Source organism: Pteronotus mesoamericanus, unplaced genomic scaffold, assembly GCF_021234165.1.
Source record: "Pteronotus mesoamericanus isolate MK-2021 breed Mesoamerican mustached bat unplaced genomic scaffold, CSHL_Meso_final scaffold_651, whole genome shotgun sequence".
Lineage (NCBI taxonomy): Eukaryota > Metazoa > Chordata > Mammalia > Chiroptera > Mormoopidae > Pteronotus > Pteronotus mesoamericanus.
The window spans coordinates 16,263,649-16,288,645 of record NW_026555325.1 but is presented as its reverse complement, the minus strand read 5'-3'; the positions used below and the strand labels follow the sequence as shown (position 1 = coordinate 16,288,645).

The window sequence follows — 24,997 nt, the reverse complement described above, 5'->3', positions numbered from 1 at the left end:
TGGAATAAAGCTCCCCCCAACACTAGCAATGACAATGGAATATTACATAACATTTCAAAGAATTAGGTAGTGACATATATACTGACAAATACATCAAGATGCAGGAGAGTGTGTGCGTGTGTGTTCATATACTTGTTTGTTTTTAAGAGTTTATTTATTTACTTAAAAAGAGGGGAAGGTAGGGAGGAAGAGAAGGAGAGAAACAACGTGAGATAGAAATATCAACTGGTTGCCTCTCTCGTGTGCCGCATCTGGGACCAGGCTCGCAACCCAGGGATGTGCCCTGACCTGGATTCGAGCTTTGACCTTTTGTCTTATGGGACAACGCCCAACCAAGCCACAGGGGCCAGGGCTACTTGTTTGTTTTTAAATAACAAAAACTGAAAGGAAACTGCGAAGTCTTACCACTGGAAGTCTAAGGTATACAATTAAGAGAGTAGGAAGAAAATGAAAAATTCTACTTTTTATTTTATATCCCCCTGAAGAGTCTGAATTTGTAATGAGTTAATGATAAAATAAAGAGAACTGGTAAAAACAAATAACTTTTTAGCAACCTAAGCAATGTCTCTTTATAAACAATTCTCCTTCTTCCATGAATATGCATCAATATACAGGATCCAGCAGAAGTAAGGCCTGCTTGAGTGTGGTTGGTAGGGTAATAACATGGATGCAATAATTTATAGTTTTAATTTGAACATTTCACCTAAAATGTCATATGGTGTGCTTGAGCATGATAATGTTATGTTACAGAATTACATGATTATGACTTTGTAATAAAAAAGGGGCATTATTTGTTCTGGACCCTATACATGAATGGGACAGCCAACTAAATTAGAGGACATGTATTATTCAAGCAGCATTAACTGCTATGTAAGGTGAACAGAAAAACAGATCATCTGAATTTGATTTGCCCACCTGACTGGATCTCCCAGAAAACCTAATACAATAAGTCTGAAAATAAAGGAGAGAATCAAAATCATGCAAGAATAAGAGAAGTCATTTTCTAATTTTTCCTTTGGGCCTAAGAAACAGGAAGGCAGAGTCACAAACAGAAACCTATGCATCTCCTGAAGAAAATATAATTAGGAAGGAAATCTCTTCTTTCACATTTCTTGATAAAAGTATCATTGTTTCTTACCTGATCACAGATCAGTTCCCACTTTTTCTCATTGTCATACTGCCTCAGTAACCTGGCTTTGTCAGGGGGTAGGTTCATAGCATTCTGGGAAGAGAAAAGAAAGAAAGAAAGAGTTATGTCACATTCCACAACAGCCTGCATATGAGTAACTCATGGGCAGACCAAAGAATATTACTGTCCTTCTTTTATGACTTATTTTCAATTTCTAGCATCTCATTAAAGAGAAACACACTGAAGAAGTCATTTAAATATCAAATCAGTTTAATGGAAGGGCAGAGACTCTGAAGTCCTATGCTAGAACATCAAGGTAGTCTTCTTTGAACTACAGACTTGCATTTAATAGTGGGCTCTCATTCTTCTCAACAAAAGGTCAGAAACTGTTGAGAGGGTACTGCCCCACATTCTTTTTAAAACACTGCAGCCCACCAGACACTGAATCATCAAAAGGAAACTCAATGACCAAAACCACTGACAGATAACGTCAACTTTTACTCACTTTGAGAAACACCTATGAGTAAAAGAACAGGTTGTTGCTGTTGTTTTAATGAAAACAACACAACTGGTTTTTTGTCATCTCTGTGAGATGACAGCATATGCTAACATTATGCTGGACATATGTTAACATTAACAACTGCAGTTCTTAGTTTAAGTATATTAGTTTATGAAGTTGAACTTGCAGTGAGAAATTGACTAAACTAAAAGAAATGTCTATACATCAATTCTCACATAGTCCTTCCTTTGTCAACAGAGCACACCTTCTGTAGTGTTAGCCATGGATTTTCCCCAGTACATTCACATATTATTAGCCGATGTCCCAAATAACCCATCATATGCATTTTCAATATACTTGGCTTGGGTTTCAGGTGAGATCTTTAGCTACAGAACACGGCAGAGTGAGAGAGTCCCAGAAAGAAGCCATATCAGTTCCCTTGGCCTCCCTAAATTTCCCATGCTCTAAACAACTGAGGTAAGTAGTCAGTGTCTCGCATCGATTCATTGTCCTGTCTATCCCCTTGTGTCAACATCCTAGATCAGCGATTTTCAACCTTTTTCATCTCATGGCACAAATAAACTAATTACTAAAAGTCTGCCGCATACCAAAAAATACACTTTTTGCTGATCTGACAAAAAACACAGGCATAATTTTGATTCATGCATAGCAGATAGGTATTGTTCTGCTGGCTGTTGTCACTTTTTTATTTGACAAGCAGGGGTGTCCAACCTTTTGGTGTCTCTGGGTCACACTGGAAGAAGAGTTATCTTGGGCCATACATTAAATACACTCCAACACATAATCACAAAAAAATCTCATAATGTTTTAAGTAAGTGTATGATTTTGTGTTGGGCTGCATTCACAGCCATCCTGAGCTGCATTGCGGCCCACGGGCCGCAGGTTGGACACCCCTGAAAGAGGAAAAGAGGTTAGTGCCCCTGACTAAATAGCCAGGTATTGCATGTTTTAAACATTCTTATGGCACACCAGTTGAAAATCGCTGCTCTAGATCATACGTATCTCACAATAAACAATATAGCTCCTGCCTGCATCCTTATTCAAGCAGACAAGTAGGCTTTGAGCTTTTAATGCTCAAGCTAGGGAGCTCTCTCCAAAGAGAGAAGCAATTCCCCTTGCCACAGTACTGTATCATGTCATCCAGTGAGACAAATTTAATAGAGGGAAGGGTCAGTGAGTTACTATGACTTAATAGAGGCAGAGAATTAACCTTTAATGATTTTGACAGATGTAACATAAGCATTTTTCCTTCAACTCCATCTAGCATCCAGATTGAAATGCCTAAGTAGGCGGTAGATACACACCACTACTAATTTGAATCTCACCCATTTGAATCTAACCCATTAAACTGTCTTCAGAATATTAAAATTTTAAATTACCCCCAAAGCTGACAACATAATTAGAAGAGCTTTGGCCTCCAGAGTTTTCAATGGTACTGCCAAGGCTTCCCCATAGAAATGCTAAAATGGGAAAAATATTTCCATAGGGCCCATATCCATAGCATATCTACTTGAACCAGAATGAAAAATATCTACTTGTGTTTATTTGTTATTTTAATCTTACAGTGTTTTGTTTCTGTTTTTGTTTTTTTAAAACACTCCTGGAATAAAGCAAAGGAGAATTCCATGAGTTTCTTTCAGAGGGAGCCCAATGTTATTGGCTATTAAATAACCACTCTATCATTGTTTATTTGCACCCTAGAGATGAATTACTTCCTCTTAAACTGATTTTGACCTCATGTGAGTGCCCCTGGGTATCATTATGCATTAAATAAGAACAGTAAGTTTACGAGGTAAGTTAAATGAGTTTTTCTCTGAGTCCTTATTAATCTCTTGCAAAATAAAGGGGATAAGAAAAAGAATGCCTGAACTACAAGGTGCCAAACACTGTTTGCATACATAATCTCATGGAATCTTCATAACAAGCCCATGGGATAAATATAATTTTCCACATTTTATATATGGGGAAACAGACCTGGGAGAACTTGGTTAATTTGCTCAAGTTTAGACAGTTTTATAAGAGCAAAAATAGGACCTCAACTTAGTCTGTTAGACTCCCAAGGACAAACACTGAAATTGCCACCAAGCTCTGTGTGTGTGTGTGTGTGTGTGTGTGTGTGTGTGCGTGCGCGCGCAAGGCAAAATAGCAAATATCTGACTTACTTTCAGTACTCTACTCAGAACTCATACAGAAGCAGTGTGCAAATCCTGCTATAAATTACACACAGTCTGGTGGTTATTGGAGAAAGCCAAGATTCCCTTTTCCAGATCTACTTTTACTTTTATGAAAGTCTTTCATTCAGCAAATATTTATCAAGCACCACCCTTGTACAAGACATGGCACAGTGCGGAACTGCAGTTATGGTCTCCATGGAGCATCATATGACGGTGGGGAGATAGAGGTGAAACAAACTAATCTTCTTCAACTCAGGTAAGTGTCGATAAAAATGATCAGAGGGCAACTTTAGTTTGGATGATGTGGAAGACCTCTCAGGAAAGAGTAACAATTAAGATGAGTCCTAAGAATGAGAAATGAGTTAGGTGAAGTGTGGACAACAGCATTCTGGGCAAAAGAAACAGGGAAAAGATGCTAAGACAGGAAACAGTTTGGCACTTCAAAGAGCTGAAAGAGAGCAAGCATAACTGGAGAGAAAGTGAAAGGGAAGGAATGGGGAAAATAGAAAGCTTGAGAGGTAAGTCAAGGCTATGTCCTGTCCAGCCATGTAGGCAGGATAAATCCTTTTTATTTTATCTAAAGTGCAATGGGAAGCCATTGAAGGCTTGTAAACATGAGAGGACATAACCAAGTAATGTTTTATAAAATTACTGTAGATGCCATGTGGAGACCTGATTAGAAACAGCAAAAGTGGAAGGACAGAGGCTAGGGCAGTACTTGAAATGAATGATGATGGCTTAGTCAAGGCTGATGGCACATCAAATGAAATAGGGTAGACGGATGTCAGAAAAGTAAATGAAATTGACTGGTTAGACTTAAGAGCTGAGGAAGGATGTCAAGAATTAACACCCTGCTTCTATCTTGATACCTCAAGATAGGTAAATGGTGATCATTTTTGTGAGGGCGGCGTAACAGCAAAAGGTGGCGCAGATCTGGAGCAGGTGGTGAAGAGTAACATTTATAAATGGACCCGTTTAGGTCTGGGATAGCTATGAGGCAGCCAAGAGAGGAGTCAAGCAAGCAGGTAGACACACAATTCCAGAGGCTGAAAGAAAGGGGTATATCCTTCTGAATGAGAAGAATCTTAAGGAGTCTGTGAGCCTGATGATTAGTTCTTGTTGGGAGAAGTTGCTCAACATCAGTACACCAAAACTAATACTATACTGGGTAATGATTCATCTAAAATAACCTGTCCACGGGTCAACCCTCTCTCTGAACTGTTCAGGCATACACTGCACAGCTTAATAATTCTACAGGGACCTCGGGGAAGAAGCTCTATTTAAAATCAGACACTCCACAGAGGCCTAGCTAAAGTTCAGGGATGTTGTTGTTAGTAGGTTATAACTGTCCTTAAACATTTTTAGAGTGAACTCATTCCTTTTGTGCTGCATAGGACAGGACTCTGGAGTCCAAGCTAAATGTTTGTATAGGTAATTGATAGGAATCCAAGCTATTTTCTGAGGAAAACACTGGCTATATCTCTAGTCCCTTTGATGTATAAAAATAAATTTTGCTCACCCAAGCTGGGTTGTTTGGCTGGTTAGAGCATCATCCTAATACACCAAGGTTGTGGGTTCAATCCCCAGTCGGGGCACATACAAGAATCAATCAATGAATGCATAAATAAGTGGTACAACAAAATTGATGCTTCTATCTTCCTCTTTCCCACTTCCTCTTTCTCTCTAAAAAATTTTAAATATTAAAAATTAATATTTAAAAAATAATAAATAAGTAGCTCTTCTATTTGGCTAAAAAATGTACATCAACTTCCAAGTTTTCTAATGACAACTTGACCTCATCTGCACTTTGTGATATCTGTAACATAGAGCTCTTTTTTCCTTCCTTTCATCCATCAGTCCATGCAATACTTATTGGGCTTTGACCATGTGGCAGAATATCTGAAGGCATAAGAGATAATTTAACCATGAAGTAGTGGCATTCAATTACATGCCAAGAGTCCATTGAAGACACACTATTTGAGTTGAGAAGTCTGGTGGATGTTAATTATCTGTCTAGATTGTACCAGTGCCTAGCTAAAATAAATTAGAACACCTAAGAGCATTCTCTCTGTAAGGAATGTCTCTTCCTTTCAACCTGGCAAACTTTTAAGAATCAACTCAAATGTCATTTATCACTGGATTCTTCTCCCAACTACTCCAATGGCACTGTATACATCTCCATTATAGAAACTTGTCCGCTGTACTCTAATAATCTGTTTACCTATCCAAATTCCCCCACTCAGCTAAGTACTTCAAAGACAACTTTTTTGTTAATCTCCATTATCTGGCAAAGCATGTGGAAAACAGTAGGTACTATACAAGTCATTTGAAAAGCAAACTAATCATCATACTCGGCAGCCTAAAAATAATTGCGTTGATTCAGTAGTTATGTTTCAGCTATTAACAAAGTCTATACACTCAAAGAGAGTTTGTTTCTTAGAGAACTTCAGTCAGTGATAATGTCTATTACTTATTAGTAATTATCTCCCTTCCAAACACAAATTCATAAGGGAAAATCTTCAATTCTAGCAACATCTCCCTCAGGAAAAAATATGTTATATTTTTATAAGATATGGCATATTTCTTCTGCCATAAATAGTAAACTATAGAAACTGAATTTTGTTTTGTTTTGGTTGCCAGTAAATTCAAATTGGTACCAATTATAACAATTAATTTACCCAAAGTGGTAGTTACATTTATAGTCTAAATTCTGGCGTTATTCTTAACTGTACTATTTTACATTGTTTTGAAATGTGATTTCCATCACAGAATCTTTTAAAAAGAGAAGGTAAATAACAGTGAAATATCCAAGTTCCTGGGTATTTCATGGAGAAATTAATTATGATGGAAGAGTCTATGATAGTCTATACAGATTAACTACCATATACAACACAGAGCCAAATGAAGGTATAAATCATACAGAACCAAATAAACCCACATCCTAGGAATAGTTTTCTGGTAACAGCTCTTGTTGTGGGTCCATGGGAATAATGAAAATTTGTAAAACCTCCCTCTTTTTGTCCTGATATGCCAAAGGCTCACGCTGAGAAACCCACAGTGATATGTGGACACATGGCAGTGCACATGAGTCGTACCCTAACACACCTTATGCAATACAGTGCCTTTGTTCTCCTAATCTCTAAACTGAAACTTCCAAGTATTAAGTCACCGGATTCAACAACAGAAACTCTCCTGTTACATAGTCACCTGCACAAAATGAAGGAAGGACATACACTTTACAAGCCGCATTGCTTGTGGAAGCAGAGAAAAGCCTGTCATAGGAGAAATGCGCAGTCAATCTTTCAGTTCTTCAATGATAAAAGAGCCATTCCTTTTTTTTTAATGTGTGGTTAAAAATACACAAAATTTGCCCTTTTAACCATATTTAAGTGTACAGTGTGTTAGCTATATCCACAGTGTTGTATAACATTTCTCTAGAATGCTTTCATCTTGTGAAACTGAAACCCTATCCAAATAACTCCGCATTTCTCCCTCCCGGGAGCCATGACTTTTCGCTACCAAAAAAAACAAAAAAGGGAACTGTGATGGTTGCAACTGGATGCTTGGGCAGCACAGTAAGGAATGGGATCTAATGAGGGAGCAAGGGACAGGGATTTACCCCTTGGGCTCTGGAGTTGTACTGGCTGGATTCCAATCCTGATGTAACAATTATTACTGATCTTGGGCCACACAACGTGAATCAAAAACAAACTAAAATGAATAAACAGTCCAGAGTTGAAGACATATCTCAAAACTGAAGTTCAGAATCAAAACTAAGGGTCAAAAACAACAAGATGTAGCATTCACTGATGGTCTGATAGGTCTCTCTGCACTTAGGCTCTCTGCACACATTACCCAATTTCTTCTGCTTTAAATCCTGACAAGTAGGTATTACCTTCTCCACTTAACAGAGAAGAAAACTGAACGACAAGGAGGGTAAGTGACTTCCATGCCTGAGGCAGGTGGCAAAGCCATGACTCAAAAGAGAGGTCTGCACGATCACACTCTTTCCATGACACTCAGGCTGCAGTGCTTCTAAAATATGACCCTTCTGAGCAAAGCGGTCCCACAGTTCTACTTGAATAACCTGACACATAGTCATTAACATGCAAGATTACAGTGGAAATGCGCAGTAGTATTTAATCTATTGATATTTTCAAATAAAATAATGGCATTTTAATAGTAGTCTTCAATATCTTGAAACATATGAACTAGAGCCCTGAAATAAGTTACTGGGTCATATCTGTAGACAGCTAGATATTCTCTCAATTCAGCAAACACTTAATAAACCCCAAATGAAAAAAAAATGAAAGTGGAGATACAAACATGAGGTAAACTCAGGCTTCAGTGAAGCAAAAGGAGAGAAGTACACCGATACAAAAACAGTACTATAATCGAACCTCAGAGAAGCAGCCAAGGAAATGTCTATAAAAAGCAAGCCTTTGGGGTTCTCAAATCACAATAGGTAAAGGGTTTCTCCTCTGTTTATTCTTCCCACATTGCCATTTTTTTCCTTACACCATTACTGGGACAGCAGGTTGACTCACCTGATAGTAATGAATGTGCCAATTCCCCTATGAGTTCACTTTAAAATTGCAACATCTGACAGCAGCAGGAAAGTAGCTGCAAGTTCAACACATGACTCAGCCCTCTGTTCAACTCACCTCAAAGCCATTTCCTTCCATGATCTACATTCTTGTTCCAAGCAACTACCTGACACCCTAAATTTTTATATCCTCCTAACCTGGAGGATGCTGCTAAAATATATTCAGCTTCTTTCCTGGCACAGGACTCAGGCAGAAAGCCAAATAGTTCCCCAAATTGAATCATCAGTCGGTCACTCCTTATTGTCACTGTCACTGTTATTTAATCATCGAGGGTATTAATATCATCCACTGTAGCCTGTGAAGCCCACAGAAGGAGAAGTCTGCCTGCTCCCTTATCGAGTTACATCTTCAAAATCAAATCTGACTGGAAAGCTGTTCTTTCTGCGGAACCTGTGAGAATGAGACGTATCTCTAATCTCCCATTCACGATTTTTGTTGCAGCCTATTCTCTTGGAAGGCTTTCTTTAAGGACTGAACTAAAGACAAACAACTCTCCCATATCTTTTCTATAATCAGAAGGTACAGAGCTGGAAGAGAAGCTTGTGGTATTTTAGTCCTATTTTGTCTTTTATAGGTGCCCAAACAGACTCAAAAAATGGAAGGTAATGTGCATGTTCATATGATGGGCTGTTATTAGTGGTAAAACAAACAGTCCAGGGCAGCTTGTCTATGACTCTTTTCCCATTATCATGAAAGAAGGCCCTTGTTATGTGTCACATGTATGAGCGTGTAACACATCCATGCATACTTGGGAAAATCAAATCAGATAACACATATAGAGTAGTTAACACAAAGTCCTGCACCCAGTAAGCACTCGATACATGTTAGATATTGCTATTCTTGTTATTTTCATTTTAAGGAATATGTTAATTACTATTATGCTCTTTTCCTTCAGGAAGCCTCCATCATTTCCTAACTAGACGCATGTTCTTATACCATAAAAGAAGTAACCAGCACTTGCCAATGTGTCCATCATTCCTTCTCAATTCGGGTCTTTATAGCCATAAAACAACTCATTTTATTTGTGAGGTTATGAACCTCTAGAAAATTATGCATTTGTTTTTAACCAGTAAACACAAACTAAACAAAAAACTCCCCAAAGTCGCATAAATATTATCTACTGTTTTAAGTTAGTTATATTTTTACTGCCCTTTGCAAATGGGAAGAAACAAGTGTTGATTTTATATTTATATGTTTGTGTTTATATTTTATATATATATATTTATGTTTATATTATCTGTCTCATTGCAAGACCGGATTATCATCAATAAGCAAGGCTAGATGGGAGAGCCCATCGTATCACAAAGAGAAGGTCACAGAGGGAGTAGTCTAGGTCAAGTTTCCCCACAGCCCATCTTTCAACTACTCCCCCATCACTATATTAAGCGATTCAATACCCAGTAGATGCCAAAACCACACATCCCGTTTCTGGCCATCATGCCAGCTCCTGAAATCCAGATTGTTATTATATCCAAGTGCAAAGGGAATAATGAAAAGAAACACTCATTCAATTTATTTCAGACCTCCTATCTGATTGTCATTAGAGGCATGATGCGTGATTCCTTGACATATTCTGGAATTCAAACAGTTCTTTACCAAAGGTCTGCCAACTGCTATGCCTCCGCACACACAGCTGGACATTTCAATGGGGTGTTACACATAAAGTCACTCAAGATGCTAGAAAACTGCTTTACAGGCAACTGTTCGACAATGTAACAGCTAATCTCCAGCTCCTCGTTTGTAAATAGCTGCAACTTCAAGGGCAGACTTGCTGTCATAGGCAGAATAATAGCCCCAAAGACATCCTCATCCTAATCCCAAGAACCTGTGAATATGTTTTTTTCTATATTAAGAAGTGATTATTGTAAATATGATTAAGAATATTGAGATTGGGAAAAGGAAAAGGACTCATGGACAACAGTGAGGTGACTTCTGGAGGGAGGGAGGTAAGGAGACTAAATGGTAATGGAAAAAATATAATAAGGATTTTATTAAAATTTTTTAAAAATTTAAATTAAAAAATAATAAAAAAAAAGACTATTGAGATTGGGAGACTATCTTAGTGAGGCCAATGTGACCACAATTGCCCTTCAAAGTGGAAGAAGAATCATTTTTTAAATGGAAAATACACATTGGTGAGAATGGAGAGAAACCGGAACCCTCGTAGACACTGGGAACGTGAAATGGTGCAGCCACTAAGGAAAACAGTCTTCAAAGAGTCAATCATAGAATTAACACTTAGCACCCATCCCCCACCAATTCCACTCTTAGGTATAGATCTCCCCAAAGAATCAGAAACAGAGACTCACACAGATACCTGTACAGCAATACTTATAGCAATATTATTCACAACAGTCAAAAGGTGAGAACAACCCAAATGTCTATCAAACGATGAATGAATAAACAAAATGTAGTATATATGTGCAACAGAATATTATTCAATCATAAAAAGAAATGAAGTTCTGATACATACAACATGGACGAACTTTGAAACATGTTAAGTAAAAGAAACCAGTCACAAAATAACACTTTGTTTTATGATTCCACTCATATGAAATATCTAGAATAGGCAAAATCATAAAGACAAAAGAAAAACACATTAGAGGCTGCCAGTGGCAGAAGGGAATGAGGAATGGGGATTGTTGTTGAATGGATAGTTTCTGTACGGGGTGATGGATTTCGGAAGCAGGTAATGACAGTAGGTGTATGACACTGTGAATTGACTTAATGCCACTGAATTGTACCCTTAAAATGGGAAACTTCATAGAATTATGACTATTTTACCATAATAAAAATAGCTTAAAAGAAAGTGAAAGATGACAGAAAGAGCCAGAGGAAAAGTAATACCTCGTGAGAAGGACTACGGCAGCCGCCAGAAGCTGGAAAGGCAACGGAATGGAGCCTCTCCTAGGGCTTTTAGAAGTGGGGCCCTGCTGAGACCTTGATTTCCTCCTAGGAAGATCAGTGTCAGACTTTTACCCTACAAGGCTGTAAGATAATTAAATAGGCAGGTTTTAAGCCACTAAGTTCATGGCCATTTGTTACAGAAGCAATAGAAAACTAATACTCTGGCAATAATTGGCTCCCTCCACGCCATGGCTTCCTTCTTTCCACAACACCACAGTCCAACATTTTCACATCCAGTACACACTGCCAATTAGCAGAGTCATGGTTTCCATTGTATATGCTACAGATTCAAACTGATCAAAGCCAGCACTTAATTTAATTACAGTAGGAAGTGGAAAATCTTGGAAGACCAGATGATATCCTAAAATGAAATTATAAAAAAAAAAAAAACCCAAAACACACACACACACCCTAAAAATAAAACCACCAGCTCAACCCTGGCTGGTGTGGTTCAGTGGACTGAGTGCTGGCCTGTGAACCAAGAGGTCACCAGGTTCAATTCCCAGTCAGGGCACATGCCTGGGTTGCAGGCCAGGTCCCCCGTTGGGGGTGTGCGAGAGGCAGCCCATCAATGTACTATCTCTGGCACACTGATATTTCTCTCTCAAAAAAGAAAAAAAAACCCAGCTCATGAAGAAGACATATTACAAAAACAAAACTAATTACCCACACACACACAATGACACTGGCACAAGTTAGGTTTTACTGCATGTTTATCAGTCTTCATGGACTCTTGTTTAAGAGATCCATAGTGTCTCTACAGACAAGCCCAGTCAAGAGAGACAGGAAATCCACTTTCTCCTCTCTTCCTCTAGCTTCACCTAATCTGCCCCTCTCTACAGCCCTCACTTTATCCTTCTCCTTCACCAGAATCCACGCCTCCACCACCTAGGTCCTATCTTCCATACACCATACTTAGAGTCACCTTTTCTATGTGTTATTTCACATAGAAATATGATCATGTGTGTCCCCAAACATAATCATGTGCAGGCTTTTTCCTGTAATGAGAGGGAAAGTTCTCTGGCATATTTTGATATCTTTGATACCCCGAACATAGATAAACACTCAACACATATTCAATAAGCATTCATGACTTAAGTAAAAACTCCCATAATACCAGCAAAACCAAAATCTTCTGATGTTTAGTACATGGTAATTTAGATTTTATACATGCAAGGCAAAACAATTATGACATTAAATGATGAACTACATATTAAATAGGTGGACTATATCATATATTACAAATCTGAACCCTTAGACACCTAAGAGATGCCTAAATAAGAGGTATCTCTTGTTTGAGGTGTAGGTTTTCAACCTTTATTTTTTCTATCTAGGACAGTATTACAGTTTGTGTGAAATAAAATTCATGTCATTTGAATTATTTCTGGTTTTACATTCTCACACTACAGTGATATCTTCATAAAGTGCTACCTAAGTGCATGATCTGGTCTCAGCCTGAAATGAGGAAGAATATCCACACTTGCACTACATGCACAAAACAAAGCAACAAGAACAAAACGCCTTCCAGGGAAGCAAATAGCTACATTTAGAGACAACAAATTTCTGGGAAGCAGGCCCTGTGGGTGTGCACTACTCAGTTTTAAGTGCTACACTCCCCGTGTGCAAAAAAAAAAAAAAAAAAAAAAAAAAAAGGAACGAGAAAGGCGCAGGTGGGATGGAATCTGACTGTGTTGATCCCTGGTGCTTCTCAGCTGGGTAAACCACAACAGCAGGCCTGTGGGACGTGACCCTGGCTGCTGAACTCAGTACACCCACTCAGTATGTTCTGGACCTAAACACTTTTCTGTTTTCTACAAAGCAGTGCTATGCTTCTCCAGGAGAGCAATAAGGATTTGGGGAAATGCCAAGATATTCCAGTGGCCATTTAATCTTTGCATTCTTACATTCTTTAACAACTCTACTCTCCTCACTCAAGAGATAAACCATACCCAACTACATGAGCCAATTTATCCTACTGCAAACTAAGTCTCAAGTTCAAGTCCTAAAAACCCCAGGGATAATGTGATACAATTTATCCAGTAACCTCCATCCAGAGTTTGCCAACTTGAAGTGTGCCTCTGATTTGGGTCTACCTTCTTCCAGAGAGAAAGTCAACTCCCAGTAAAAATAAAACAGAATGTGACCAGAAAAGATTTTGATGAATCATTTCGTTCTTAATGTCAGTTATTGGGGGAATTCCTCAGTTTTTATGAAATCTTAAGGAGTCAAGCTTTAAGGAAAAGCAACAGGTCAAGAGAATTCCCAATTTGTCACTTAAAAAACGACACAGTACTTACTCTACTTCCTAAATGAATCTTTAACACCTTCTTTTTAAAGTTAGTGAAGAGTCTTTTTTTTTTAAAGATTTTATTTATTTATTTTTAGAGAGAGGGGAAGGGAGGAAGAGAAACACCGATGTGAGAGAAAAACATCAACTGGTTGCTCCTCACAGTTGCCCCAGCCAAGGACTGAACTTACAACCCAGGCATGTGCCCTGACCAGGAACAAACTGGCAACCTTCTGCTTTGCTGGACAACGGGCAACCAGAGGAGCCAACACCAGCCAGGGCATAGAACTTGATCCTGAAATAGTCCTCAACACAGATCGCAGGGGTCTGCTGGCTTAGTGCTACTGCAAGATTCCATCCATCCTAGTCAGCTGGCCCACTGACAAATAGGTCCATTCATTCCCCCTTCTTCTCTTCTATACATATATTTATAAATGGTAAACACAATATATTCTCTGTTATTCCACATGTTTGGGCAACAGAGACACTGTTTAATAGAGAGGTGCCACACATACCATGCATGATTTTTAAATAAATAGGATTTATCAAAATATATTAATACAAAAGCCACATTATCATAACTTAATTATTCTTTATTGACCCTGAACTCTCATGAACGAACCCTAGGACTTTTTACAATGTCTTCTGACCATCCCTATAAATGACAATGATAAGCCTCTTGGTTGCAATCACTGAGACCTGGGTTCAAATTTTAGTTACTAGCAGTTCATTTTGGCAAGAGACTAAATTTCTAAGATTTGCTGTCTTCATTTGAAAATGAGGACAAAAGAATATCCCCATTAGAGTCACCATGAAACATATTTCTCGTGGCCAGAGACACATGGACAGCAGTGTGGTATCTACAGAAGAGTCTGTAAGGGGGGGGGGTGAAGATCACTGTTCAGGGTTTTTTAAAAAACTGAGTTTCTATCCTAGGAATTAAAACTACTTGCTGTGGGTTCACTCGCTAAGTGCATAACTTTTTCTAACTTTGGTTTCCTCACCTGTAAAATGAGGGTCCTGGCTACTCCAGGCGATAGCTAGAGGAGCCTAATAGAAGGGCCTTTATACAGCAAGGTTGCTATGAAAATTAGAAATTAAATGAACACATGTAAAGTCTCCATTGAGTTCAGTGCCTAACATAGTCGGGGTTCAATAAACTTCAGCTATGGAGTACCAGAATCCAACACAACCAAACTGAGGAGGAGGAGGGGTGAAGATAGTAGCATCTTATCTTCTTTAACAATGTCATTGAGCACTTCTCAAATATACCCATATGGAAGGATTTCTAGAGCTATGCATACAATGCATGTTTAGCTAATAGTCCAAAAGATAAACTAAAGAGAAACGTCTAGATCTCTGGTTCCCAGATGGAGTGCCAAGGCACCCCACCACACTACGATGAACTCGCAAGGAAACTATAGGGTTGTTGTAAATTTTTGAAAGAAGCAACAAAACCTAAAATCTACTGACACCACACAAACTACCACCCTAAAGTAGTTCACAGTTTTAACATTACATCACACTGCATTCCTATCTATGATGGCTTGCCTTTGCAAAGTTGATTTTTTTTTAGCAGTTTCTGTAATAAAAAACAAGTAACAGAAAATAAAAATTAAACAAGAAATGAGGGTGACAATTTCAAATCTGAATTCGAGTTCTGAGAAGTTGTGCAGTACCCAATAGGTACACACACCACATTTTATACATAGCTGTGATTTTTTTTAAAAGAAAACAATGAAAGTATTTTTTCTTTCATCTTATGTGTAATATTTTTTTCAAACAGCCACTAAATTATTAGTACATAAATATATATTAAGCTATTTGAACATAAGTACTTAACAAATGAAGCACTTTAGGTATCCTTTTTCACCTTGGGGCACTATAAAAAATTACAAAGACACTAAGAGCAAACTGCGAACTAAGGAAAGTATGGAAACTTCAGTTGTAGAGTATATCTACCCCTCTCCCTCATAACACCCAATAGTACTGCTTTCTGGAAGTGTCCTAAAATTAAAAAAAAAAAACACTCTATGAAGAATTTTAACCTTTCCTTCAAAGTCATGTATGAAGAGTTACTAAAATAACTGGATGAGGATGATTTGAAAAATACATAAATATTTTTCAACTAAATAAAATTTTATAATAAAAAAGAGCTATTTCTCTAGCATTTCCATGTAAACAAAATGCCACATAATATGCAGCACTCCAGTCACCCAATAAACTTCAGTTTCGGTAAATTTTTCTCACATAATTTCTAAAGAATGTTTCTTTCTAAACATGTAATTTCTAAAGAAATGTTTCAGGCTAAACTAAACAAACACTGTGCTTCAAAACTTAGTTCTGTGACCAAGTATTATTCTGGAATATCTGTTGTCCTTTCATTATTAATAGTATTCTTAAAAGTACTCCCATGTAGATGATTATATGGCCATCCTAACTTAAAAGGCAATTACGTGCTGAAGAAATTAAGATATGAATTTCTACTTTGAGCTAAGCAAGAATTAAAAATTACAATACTGGGTTTCCATTTTTAAAACTCATGAGCAGACACTCAAAGACGAGGCTGGGACCAGGTGACCCCTAATATCATCCTTCCAACCCTTCAGTCCTGTGACTCTAAGGTCACTGGGGGCAGACAGTGAGTCAGCACTTCTAGTGGCCAAAACTACTAATGAATTAGTCAGCACCTGGCATTCTGTCTGTGTGGCAGGCAGTTAGATAGGAGCAGAGCAAGGACGATGGGTGAGATACAGAAGGTCACTAGGGCGGAAAGCCCCAGGCGCATAGCCCCAGGCGCGTAGCAACGGCAAACAGAGAAAATACGGACCTTGCCTCTAGGGTAACCTCTCCTCCCCTAGCATATTGCTGGTCAAGAAGGTTAGACCCCTTTAGAGGGGGAACACACAAAGGGGCTGGAGAATAGCCCTTAAGCAGGAAGCCCCCAGGACAGTGAGGTTCTGGCCCACATCAAATACATCTAGACCTAGGTAGTGTTTCAGCTCTAGGCCCAGAAAAGCAGCAAAACCAGACAAGCGACTCCAGACCGGCTGCATTGACGAGTGACCTCCTGCCATAGCACCAACCAATCAGTGGAGACCGTGACCCTAAAAGGACAAGAGACCTCCAGATAAATACCCTCAAGAGGGAGGACCCAGTAGGCCTTCTCTAAGGAGCTCACCCCAGCCTTCCCCACCCTCTTCCTTCAGGCAACCTTTCCTTGCCTCTCTTTCTCCTAAGCAACAAGTGCCCTTCTTTTGCCTCTGTAATTTGTTGCCTGAACCCATTTCTTCTACAGCTCACTTTGACTTCTGTGACTCTCTAAATAAATTTTCTCTTATAGGTTAAGTCTTGGCTCTGAATTTGTTCTTAACCAGAACTCAAGTACCAACGTTGTTGAACCAAGGCCTGGCCTGACCAAACAGGGTTAATACCTGGTGCCATTTAGCAGCCAACATATGTAGGTCAATAATTCATTATAATAAGCCAACTAATAACCTTGATTTACTTATTTTAAAAAAGAAAATACCATAAGAAAAGCAATTTATGATTTCCAAATTCTCATTTGTTCAAAGGTTTTTGCATATTTCATTTTAAAATAGCCACAATAGGATCTTTTCACTTATTCAACCAATTATTTTCTTGTAACCCTCCAACTTGCCCTGAAGCAAATTCTAATTGTTTTTCTTTCATACAAAAACACACTTCTTATACACCAATACTTTATTTTCCTTTCTAAGAAACTCAGTACCTATATAGTTTTCATGCTGTCTCTTGTTCATTAAAAATGAAAGATGCAAGGATTTTCTTTTTCTCTCTCAAAACCTCTCATGCTGCAAGAGGGAAAATAAAAGAAATCTTCTGACTTAATCAAATACAGAACTCCTAAAGGAAAAGCACATTCAAGTCTGACATTCTGTGATACCCAGGACAGAAGTACTACAAATAATTAAAGCTAAATATACAATATCCTCACTTGATTTCTGAAGAACGATACTTCAAATATGATGGTATTTCAAGGTAAAATTAATTCATGTTTCACTCTCACATTTTCCCACACATTAGTACTTTCTACATTTAAGGTCTAAGAAGTAAGTGAAGACAACGGCATTTCTCCACATGTCCTCTGGGTAGTGACATGCAGATATGCAGATTCCTAGGCCCCAGCCTGGCAGGAATGACTCAAGACCTCTGGGAGCTGAACCCAGGAATCCACATCTCTTATAGATCTCTAGAAAAATCTTTATGTACATAATGTTTGAGATCTACCAATTAAAAGGTACCATAATACACAAGAGAGAGACCTACATTCAGTGAATAACACAATTACTAGTTTCTCATAATCTGGAATATATACATTCATATTGTATATATAATATATATACATATTATAAATTTATATATAGTGCATATATTATATATACATATATACTTACATTTATATGTATACATAAATATATATGTATACTTATATTTATATGTATACATAAATATATGTATACATATATACTATATACACATATATAATATATACACTCATATATGTATATATTATATATAAGTATATATATAAGTATTATAAGTATATAATATATACATATGTATGTATATATATTATATATATTTATAAATATTAAAAACCTAACATGAGAAACATGTTAAGGGAGACACATAATGGACATATTTTTAATAAGTCTTTCTGCATGTGGGTAGGAGGAACCATGGGAAAGAAAGTATAAATGAGAAGTGGACAAACTACTCCTCATTATGAAAAGTGTGTAAAATGGGTCAATTATCAAAAGCAAACTCAGTTGCAAGAGAATATGTTGGTTCTTATTTTCATGATTTTTTCCTTCTACATTATAATACTTTCCCCAGATTTGTCTGATCCTTAGTAATGAACTCCCATCCACTCATTCCTATCTGTATTTCCCTCCTTATGCAACTTAGAATCTATGATCCTGGCAAATAGTATTCTTAATAATACAATAATGTTTCTTGTTCTACTGTCTTTTCAGCACAGTCATTTGACAAACCTCCACACCTAGACAGACTTGGTTACCGAATCTGCTCATCCCTAGCATGTAAACAACTGAGCACTGCTACGGAGTACCACCAACAGAACAACTGATCTACCACAGCGTGACAACTACCAATCTCAAATGTCCCTCAACACTGGCCAGATAACCATCTTTGTCCGATCAACTCACTCTGCATACACACTGCATCAACTGTTTTTCCTGTGTCTTCAAATCTCCAACCTCCATCCTCTCTCCTCACTCCCTCTTGAAGCTGGACTCACCCCGCAAAGGAAATGAACACCCTGACACCAAAACTCTCTCCACTTCCTGCTATGAAACTTACAGACCTACCACACATCTGTACCCTCCTCTTCTGCTCTCCTCAGAATAAAATCAAGGAATTTCTTCTTATCTTTGGTAGACCATTCACTCCTGTATTCTTTATTCATAGAGCTGATGTGAAAACTAAATGTTACAGTATAATCTGTGATCATAAATGTATGGTACATTTAAAGTATTCACTGAATAGTAGCTGTTTTCACTATTAAGCTTTCTAATACAGCTGTCCCCAAGTAGGTGCTCCAAGGATAAAACAATCAAACCTATATTTGAATACAGAGAATCAGATAAGCATATACCGGTACTTCAAACAAAAATTCTCACTGCTACCACCTCCCCCCAAACCTGAGAAACAACCCAAAGATTATCTCCACAAGCAAAACTTAACATGATAGCTCTGTATAAGAAACAAAGGGGTAAAAACTGGAGTACCAATATGTTCTTGCCTTTGCTGATTTTAGAGTTACAGCAGGCCTACTTGTAAGTGGCGGGGCACAATGGTGAAAACTATTACTATATGTTCCTTTCCATACTTGCACAATACACTCAATGTCCAGTTTCTCTTTTAGGAAACTATAATTTATGACATTTAAATGAACTACAACATTTGGATCACATTCAAAGTGCATACTATTATAGTCCCTTGCTGCCAATGTCTAAATCACGGAGTACACAGGACTCCATTAGAGAAACAGTACATTATGTACATTCACAAGGCCCATACAGTAATCTTCCTTCCATAGGAAGGAATGCTGGCAATTAATTCCAGAAACACAGTCAGGCTCTTTGCTCACTTCTATATCAACATTCGTAAAATCTTCTCACTCAAAACGCTGGACAGCTCAGGAAATTTTGCTTCTTGGGCATCACAGCAAGCTGGCTGGTTTGAGCTGGATTTTCTATGCTGGCTGCTCATTCAAGATAATTTTTAAAATTAAATGGAGCCTTGGTTACCATTTCCATCAACCCATCTGGAGCTCTCAATAGCAGCTCATACAAAATTATGTTTTTCAGGTATAAGATGTCTTTTGGAAAAGTTGAAGATATATTTCCCAAGTTACCATTTAGGCAGGTCACTCTTCCAAGTTTCACTGAATGTAGATGACAACTACCTTCTTCCTCTACCCACCTCCTATCCCTGAGTCATCTTATAAAAGCAATTACATTCCTGTAGCAACAATATAGTGGGACAAAAATCTCAGAATAAAAAGATGGCCCCTAAAGTAAATAAACTTAGTTTTGAAAAAGCATGTTACATTATGGACTCCTATTTAGGAACTACTACTGACCTTCGTGATTTGATTACAGGGGCACCAAGGGCCTACAGAATTGTTTTTATTGCCCACAAAACCCTCAAAACTGTGAAATGTCACGAGGTGTTGAAGATTTCCTATAGGGATCCAACCTCCCACCTTCTTGTGAAAATCCAGGAGGTTCGGCCACGTGGGCCTGTCTCAATGGTGCCTGCCTGCCCCTGGGTCAGGGCATTTACTCTCTGTCTTGCTCAGGCCTCCTCACTCCCTTCTGTTTCAAATCCCTTCTGTAAATGAGCCTATTTTACTAATTTAATAGGCATACCTTACCCCTGGTAGACATCTGAGTTTTGACCCGTTTTAAGGCATTATTAGGGTCCTGGGTTCTAGCCGAGAGTAGAAGATCTATTTGAAGCAGTGAGCAGCTACTGATTCTTCAGCAGAACAAATCCCAGGTGGTTTCAGAGAAAAGGTTTTACGGGAGAGATGAGAGGATTTAATTAACCAGGTGCTGGGAACCTACACAGAAATGAGGGGAACAAAAAAATATATTTTAAACCCCACCTCCCACCAATTACACAGCCAGTCTTGTCTTTTTCATACAAGTCCAGTGGAGGAATGAGAATCAGGCTCATTTCTTAATCTAAGTTTATTTGAAAAGACAATTTAGTTCTCCCTCTCCTGCTCTCTTGGTGGGCCAGAAACATCCAATGATCCTCATCAGATTTGTCAATTTCCCTCTGGGTGTCGCCTATCACAACATGGTATCTTCGGGGAGTCCCCACCCAAGTCATCCTGCGCTGACTGCAGCGCTGTCTGACTCACTGTTCTGCTTTTATTAACAACAGGTGAGCACCATTAAAATAAACCCAACATTGCTTCAGGGGTCAGCGTTCTTGTCCCGACTGTGCAAAAGAGAAAGCAGACAGACTTCCTCCAGGCTAGAGGGAACATAAAAGTGAAACTCAGATGAATTTTTTAAGTAAATCTGTAGTTGGGTTTCAGACAACACAGTACAACCTAATTTTCCAGAAACCAATACAGGAGAACCAAGAACACCATATTACCAAAATAACAAAATAAACTTGTATCTCAGTGTGCTGCTATCTAATAAGTGAACACACAAAACTGTTTTTGCGGTTATATAAACATCATATATGTTCTAAGCTTGTGCCACAGAATAGAATCTTGTTACAATCACAAGCGTGAAAGGCTGATGGCAAAGTCTGCCAACCATCAGGCAGTGAGACCTTTTGCATCTGAGCTTTCTCATATAGGTTAGAACCCCCTCAGGTTTCATACACCTTGAAAAAGCTTGTACTAGGTCCTGAGTGACCTTGTAACAACATCAGATAGTCCTTTCACAAATTAGGTACTTCCTCACTTCTCTCCAATCTAGTGATTTCTTTGAGGCCTTGGTTATTAAGTAAGTAATGGTTATGAAAAGTTCTAGAGCTGGTCCTGACCAGTGTGGCTCAGTTGGTTGTGCATCATCCCCTAAAGCAAAAAGTTGCTGGTTCGAGTCCCAGTCAGGGAAGCATACAGGAAGCAATCAATTCATGTTTCTCTCCCACATCAATGTCTGCCTCCCTTTCTCCCTCCCTTCTTCCCCTCTCTCTAAAAATAAAAAATAAAATCTTTTTAAAAAGAAAAGTTCTAGCCCTGGCTGGTGTGGCTCAGTGGACTAAGTGCCGACCGACCTGCGAAGCAAAGGGTTGCTGGTTCGATTCCCAGTCAGGGCACATGCCTGGGTTGCAGGCCAGGTATGCAGTAGCGGGCATATGAGAGGCAACAACACAGACAGGGGAGATGTTTCTCTCCCTCTTTCGCCATCCCTTCCCTTCTAAAAATAATAAATATAATCTTTTTTTTTTTAAGTTCTGGAGCTGTGTTATATAAAGTCCTAAACATCAGGAACCCAACAACCCAAACACTCAGCCATCCTCCCAAACAACAAAGCAAAGGCCTGCAAAGAGAAGGATGCCAGGCTCAAAGAATCGTTCTCAGGATTCCTGACCATTATTGGAAAAAACAGGTCAATGAAAATTCTAACCATTCATTTGTTCATTTCATTTTCCTGGAGCTCCTACAGCCTTTCAGCTATGAATTCAAATGAGTTTGAAGGGGCATCTGAATATCGAATCTTTGTGATCTGCACTCTCATCACTGACACTTTTCCATTGGACAGACTTTCTCTCCAAACAGGCTTAACAGGAAAGCTCACCAAGCGTCCAGGGAAGAAAAGCATTTAACATTCAGTTTTTTCCATTTAAAGAATGTCATCAGCTCTTCCCATCCCGTTCAGGTTCTAAATAACTAAAACGCCCTTTTCCTCACATGCGTATTTCCCTACAGGAAGCCATATATTCCTTTACAGGTCCCTTATGTTTACAAAGACTCCAAATTCCTTCACTGATTAAACTGATTAAAGACCCTGTCCTTCTCCTTCTGAAGTAGGGACCATTTGCCATGTTTTCAATAATTCACATAAATGGTAAGGTCACATAAATGGTAATTCAGGTAAGTTTATCTGCTGCTATTAAATTTTATTGGTATTTTCTGTGATGCAACAGGGCAGGTCAGACCAGAGATCGCTGAAGAACAAGGGAGGCCCCAGTCCAGGGGAACCCCAATTTGGTACAAGAGGCTGCTCCTCTGCCTACCGTAGCCTTCTCCAAAGGGAGCGGCCACCAGAGCAGAAAGACTGCTGAGGCGGACTGCAAGCAAAGGCAACTGCAAACGACCCAGCATGCAAGCGTGCACTGCCAAGGCCATGCAGCTGCTGGGGACTGGGCAGAAGGGAGCTTGCACAGAGCATGCGTGCTTCAAGACTTGGCCCCCTTGCTAAACATGGGGGCTGGAAGTGGGCAAAGGCAAACATGGCCCACACGCCCTCATTGGTTGAAAAGTTGGACACTCCTATTGGCTTCCAGAGTGCAGGGGATTCTGGGAAAGGACTTTTAAAAAGACGGTAAGCAGAAGCTTGCTATCTTGGCCTCTTGGCTTCTTGTGCTCCTGCTTTGCCCCACAAGGACAGGAGCACTCATGGGACCAGCACCTGCTAGGCACACCTGGGGCTTAGGCTCTGGGCGGGTGGAAGCCGGCTTTTTGGAGGCAGGGCCCCATGCTGGGATGTGTGCCTCACTGGGCTCCAGCCTTTGGGATGCGAGGAGCCAGTGCAGCAGGGCACATGGGTCCTGGACTGCTTCCTCTCTCTCGTCCTGACAGCAGCACACAGAGAGCAGAACATAGAGGAACAAGCTGGGAAGTCCCTCACAAATGAAGCTTCCTCTGTGTGACCATATGGAGTGATCTGGCTGCCCAACCCAGAGAGAGAGAGACAGAGAGAGAGAGAATGCTGCTACGAGACAATGGTGACTCTGAAACCCACAAGTGCATACCCTAGAGGATTTTGCATAGCCAGCTTAAGCTCTAAAAGGACACAAAAGCAGGGGAACTTTGGGGGCATGGCTTTGGTTTGCAGTCTTTTCAGGAGCCAGGAAGGTTCTGTGTCTTGAGGAAGAAAAGGGTTCAGAAGAGCAGGAATGTTTTCAGCAGCCACCCCCCCAAATTGGGAACCCTGTTAATAAAAACCTATTTTCTCCCACACAAATCTTCATGCCATGCATATACATGATGTCAAGTGGTTGGACACATGCAGCTTGGCTACATGTTATCTCCAAAACTCAGCATTCTCAAGAATTTAAAGGAAAAGATGGGAGAAAAACACTCCTGCTATAAGAACACCAATATATATTCCAAAAACTATGCAGAACAATTAGAAGAATCAGTAAGCCACACAAAAACCATGCCAGCATCAAAATTTGGACACAAAGAATGAAAGGCAGATCTGGAAGACTAATGAAATGAAGTTCTATGTTGTGACAACATAGAAATAACATGTGGATGAAAAAATAGGGTTCTATGGAAAGTACTCTTTGCAGGATAATCTGATCATAAATTTTTAACTGGGCAGGTCATGGTGGCTAGTCACCCACATAACCTTTTAGTAAAAAGTTTATCTTTGCAAGCCCTGTCCATTGTTTCTCTGCATCTAGGTTAACACACCTTCGAAATGACTCTTTTCAGACCCCTCCTCCCAAAGCCTGACCACCCTCAAGAGAGCACATAATCTTAACTATCCTGTAACCCAATCCCTCCCTTGCTTTCTCCCACTCTCATGTAATCTTTCTTAGTTCCCTCCTTAATTCCAAGTGCATAAAAGAAACTGCAAACTGTTATTCTTTGGAGCATTTAAGATCTTGCTTCCCAGCATATGTCATCAGTTTGGCTCAAATAAACTTTTATGAAAAGTCTCTACAGGTTTGGACATTTCTTACATGAACAAATGCAACTTAAAAAAATTGAAGAAGGGAGAGTGAAAGGAAAACAGATTAAGCTCATTGATGTTGCACAGGAAATAGGTAAGAGGTAAAGAATATAATTAAAAACTGACAAACCAGATAATATAAAGTTAAGTAAGAAACCAGTGGCTGAGGGCTTTTTATTAAAGTGCAAATGTTACCACTAGGACAGAATACAAATATTCTTAAGTACCAAAAGTAATTTTTTAATAAATTAAAGATCAAAGATAATACATCTCATAGAGAAACACAGTGAATATAACATAGTGAATGAACATAGGGAAAATAAGTTTTTTACAATATTTCATTATATTAGGTAAAGTGCAAAAGAATACCTATTGTATGCTACCTGGTAAAGCAAAAGTCTGAGACAGACCCCAAGATTCCTGCTCTCTG

At 38.9% G+C, this 24,997-nt stretch overlaps 1 protein-coding gene across 5 annotated transcripts in view; it reads right to left on the bottom strand.

Moving 5' to 3' along the window:
* Positions 1 to 24,997, bottom strand: part of FMNL2 (formin like 2) — a 300,538-nt gene that overhangs the window by 131,815 nt on the left and 143,726 nt on the right. For all 5 annotated transcript variants that reach the window (XR_008528208.1, XR_008528209.1, XM_054562400.1 and 2 more), the window contains exon 2: positions 1,139 to 1,222. Coding sequence is in view for 3 of the 5 variants with exons in the window: in XM_054562400.1 (XP_054418375.1) it covers positions 1,139 to 1,222 (84 nt within the window). In the remaining 2 variants the exon portion in view is untranslated. The remainder of the gene's footprint in view (positions 1 to 1,138; positions 1,223 to 24,997) is intronic.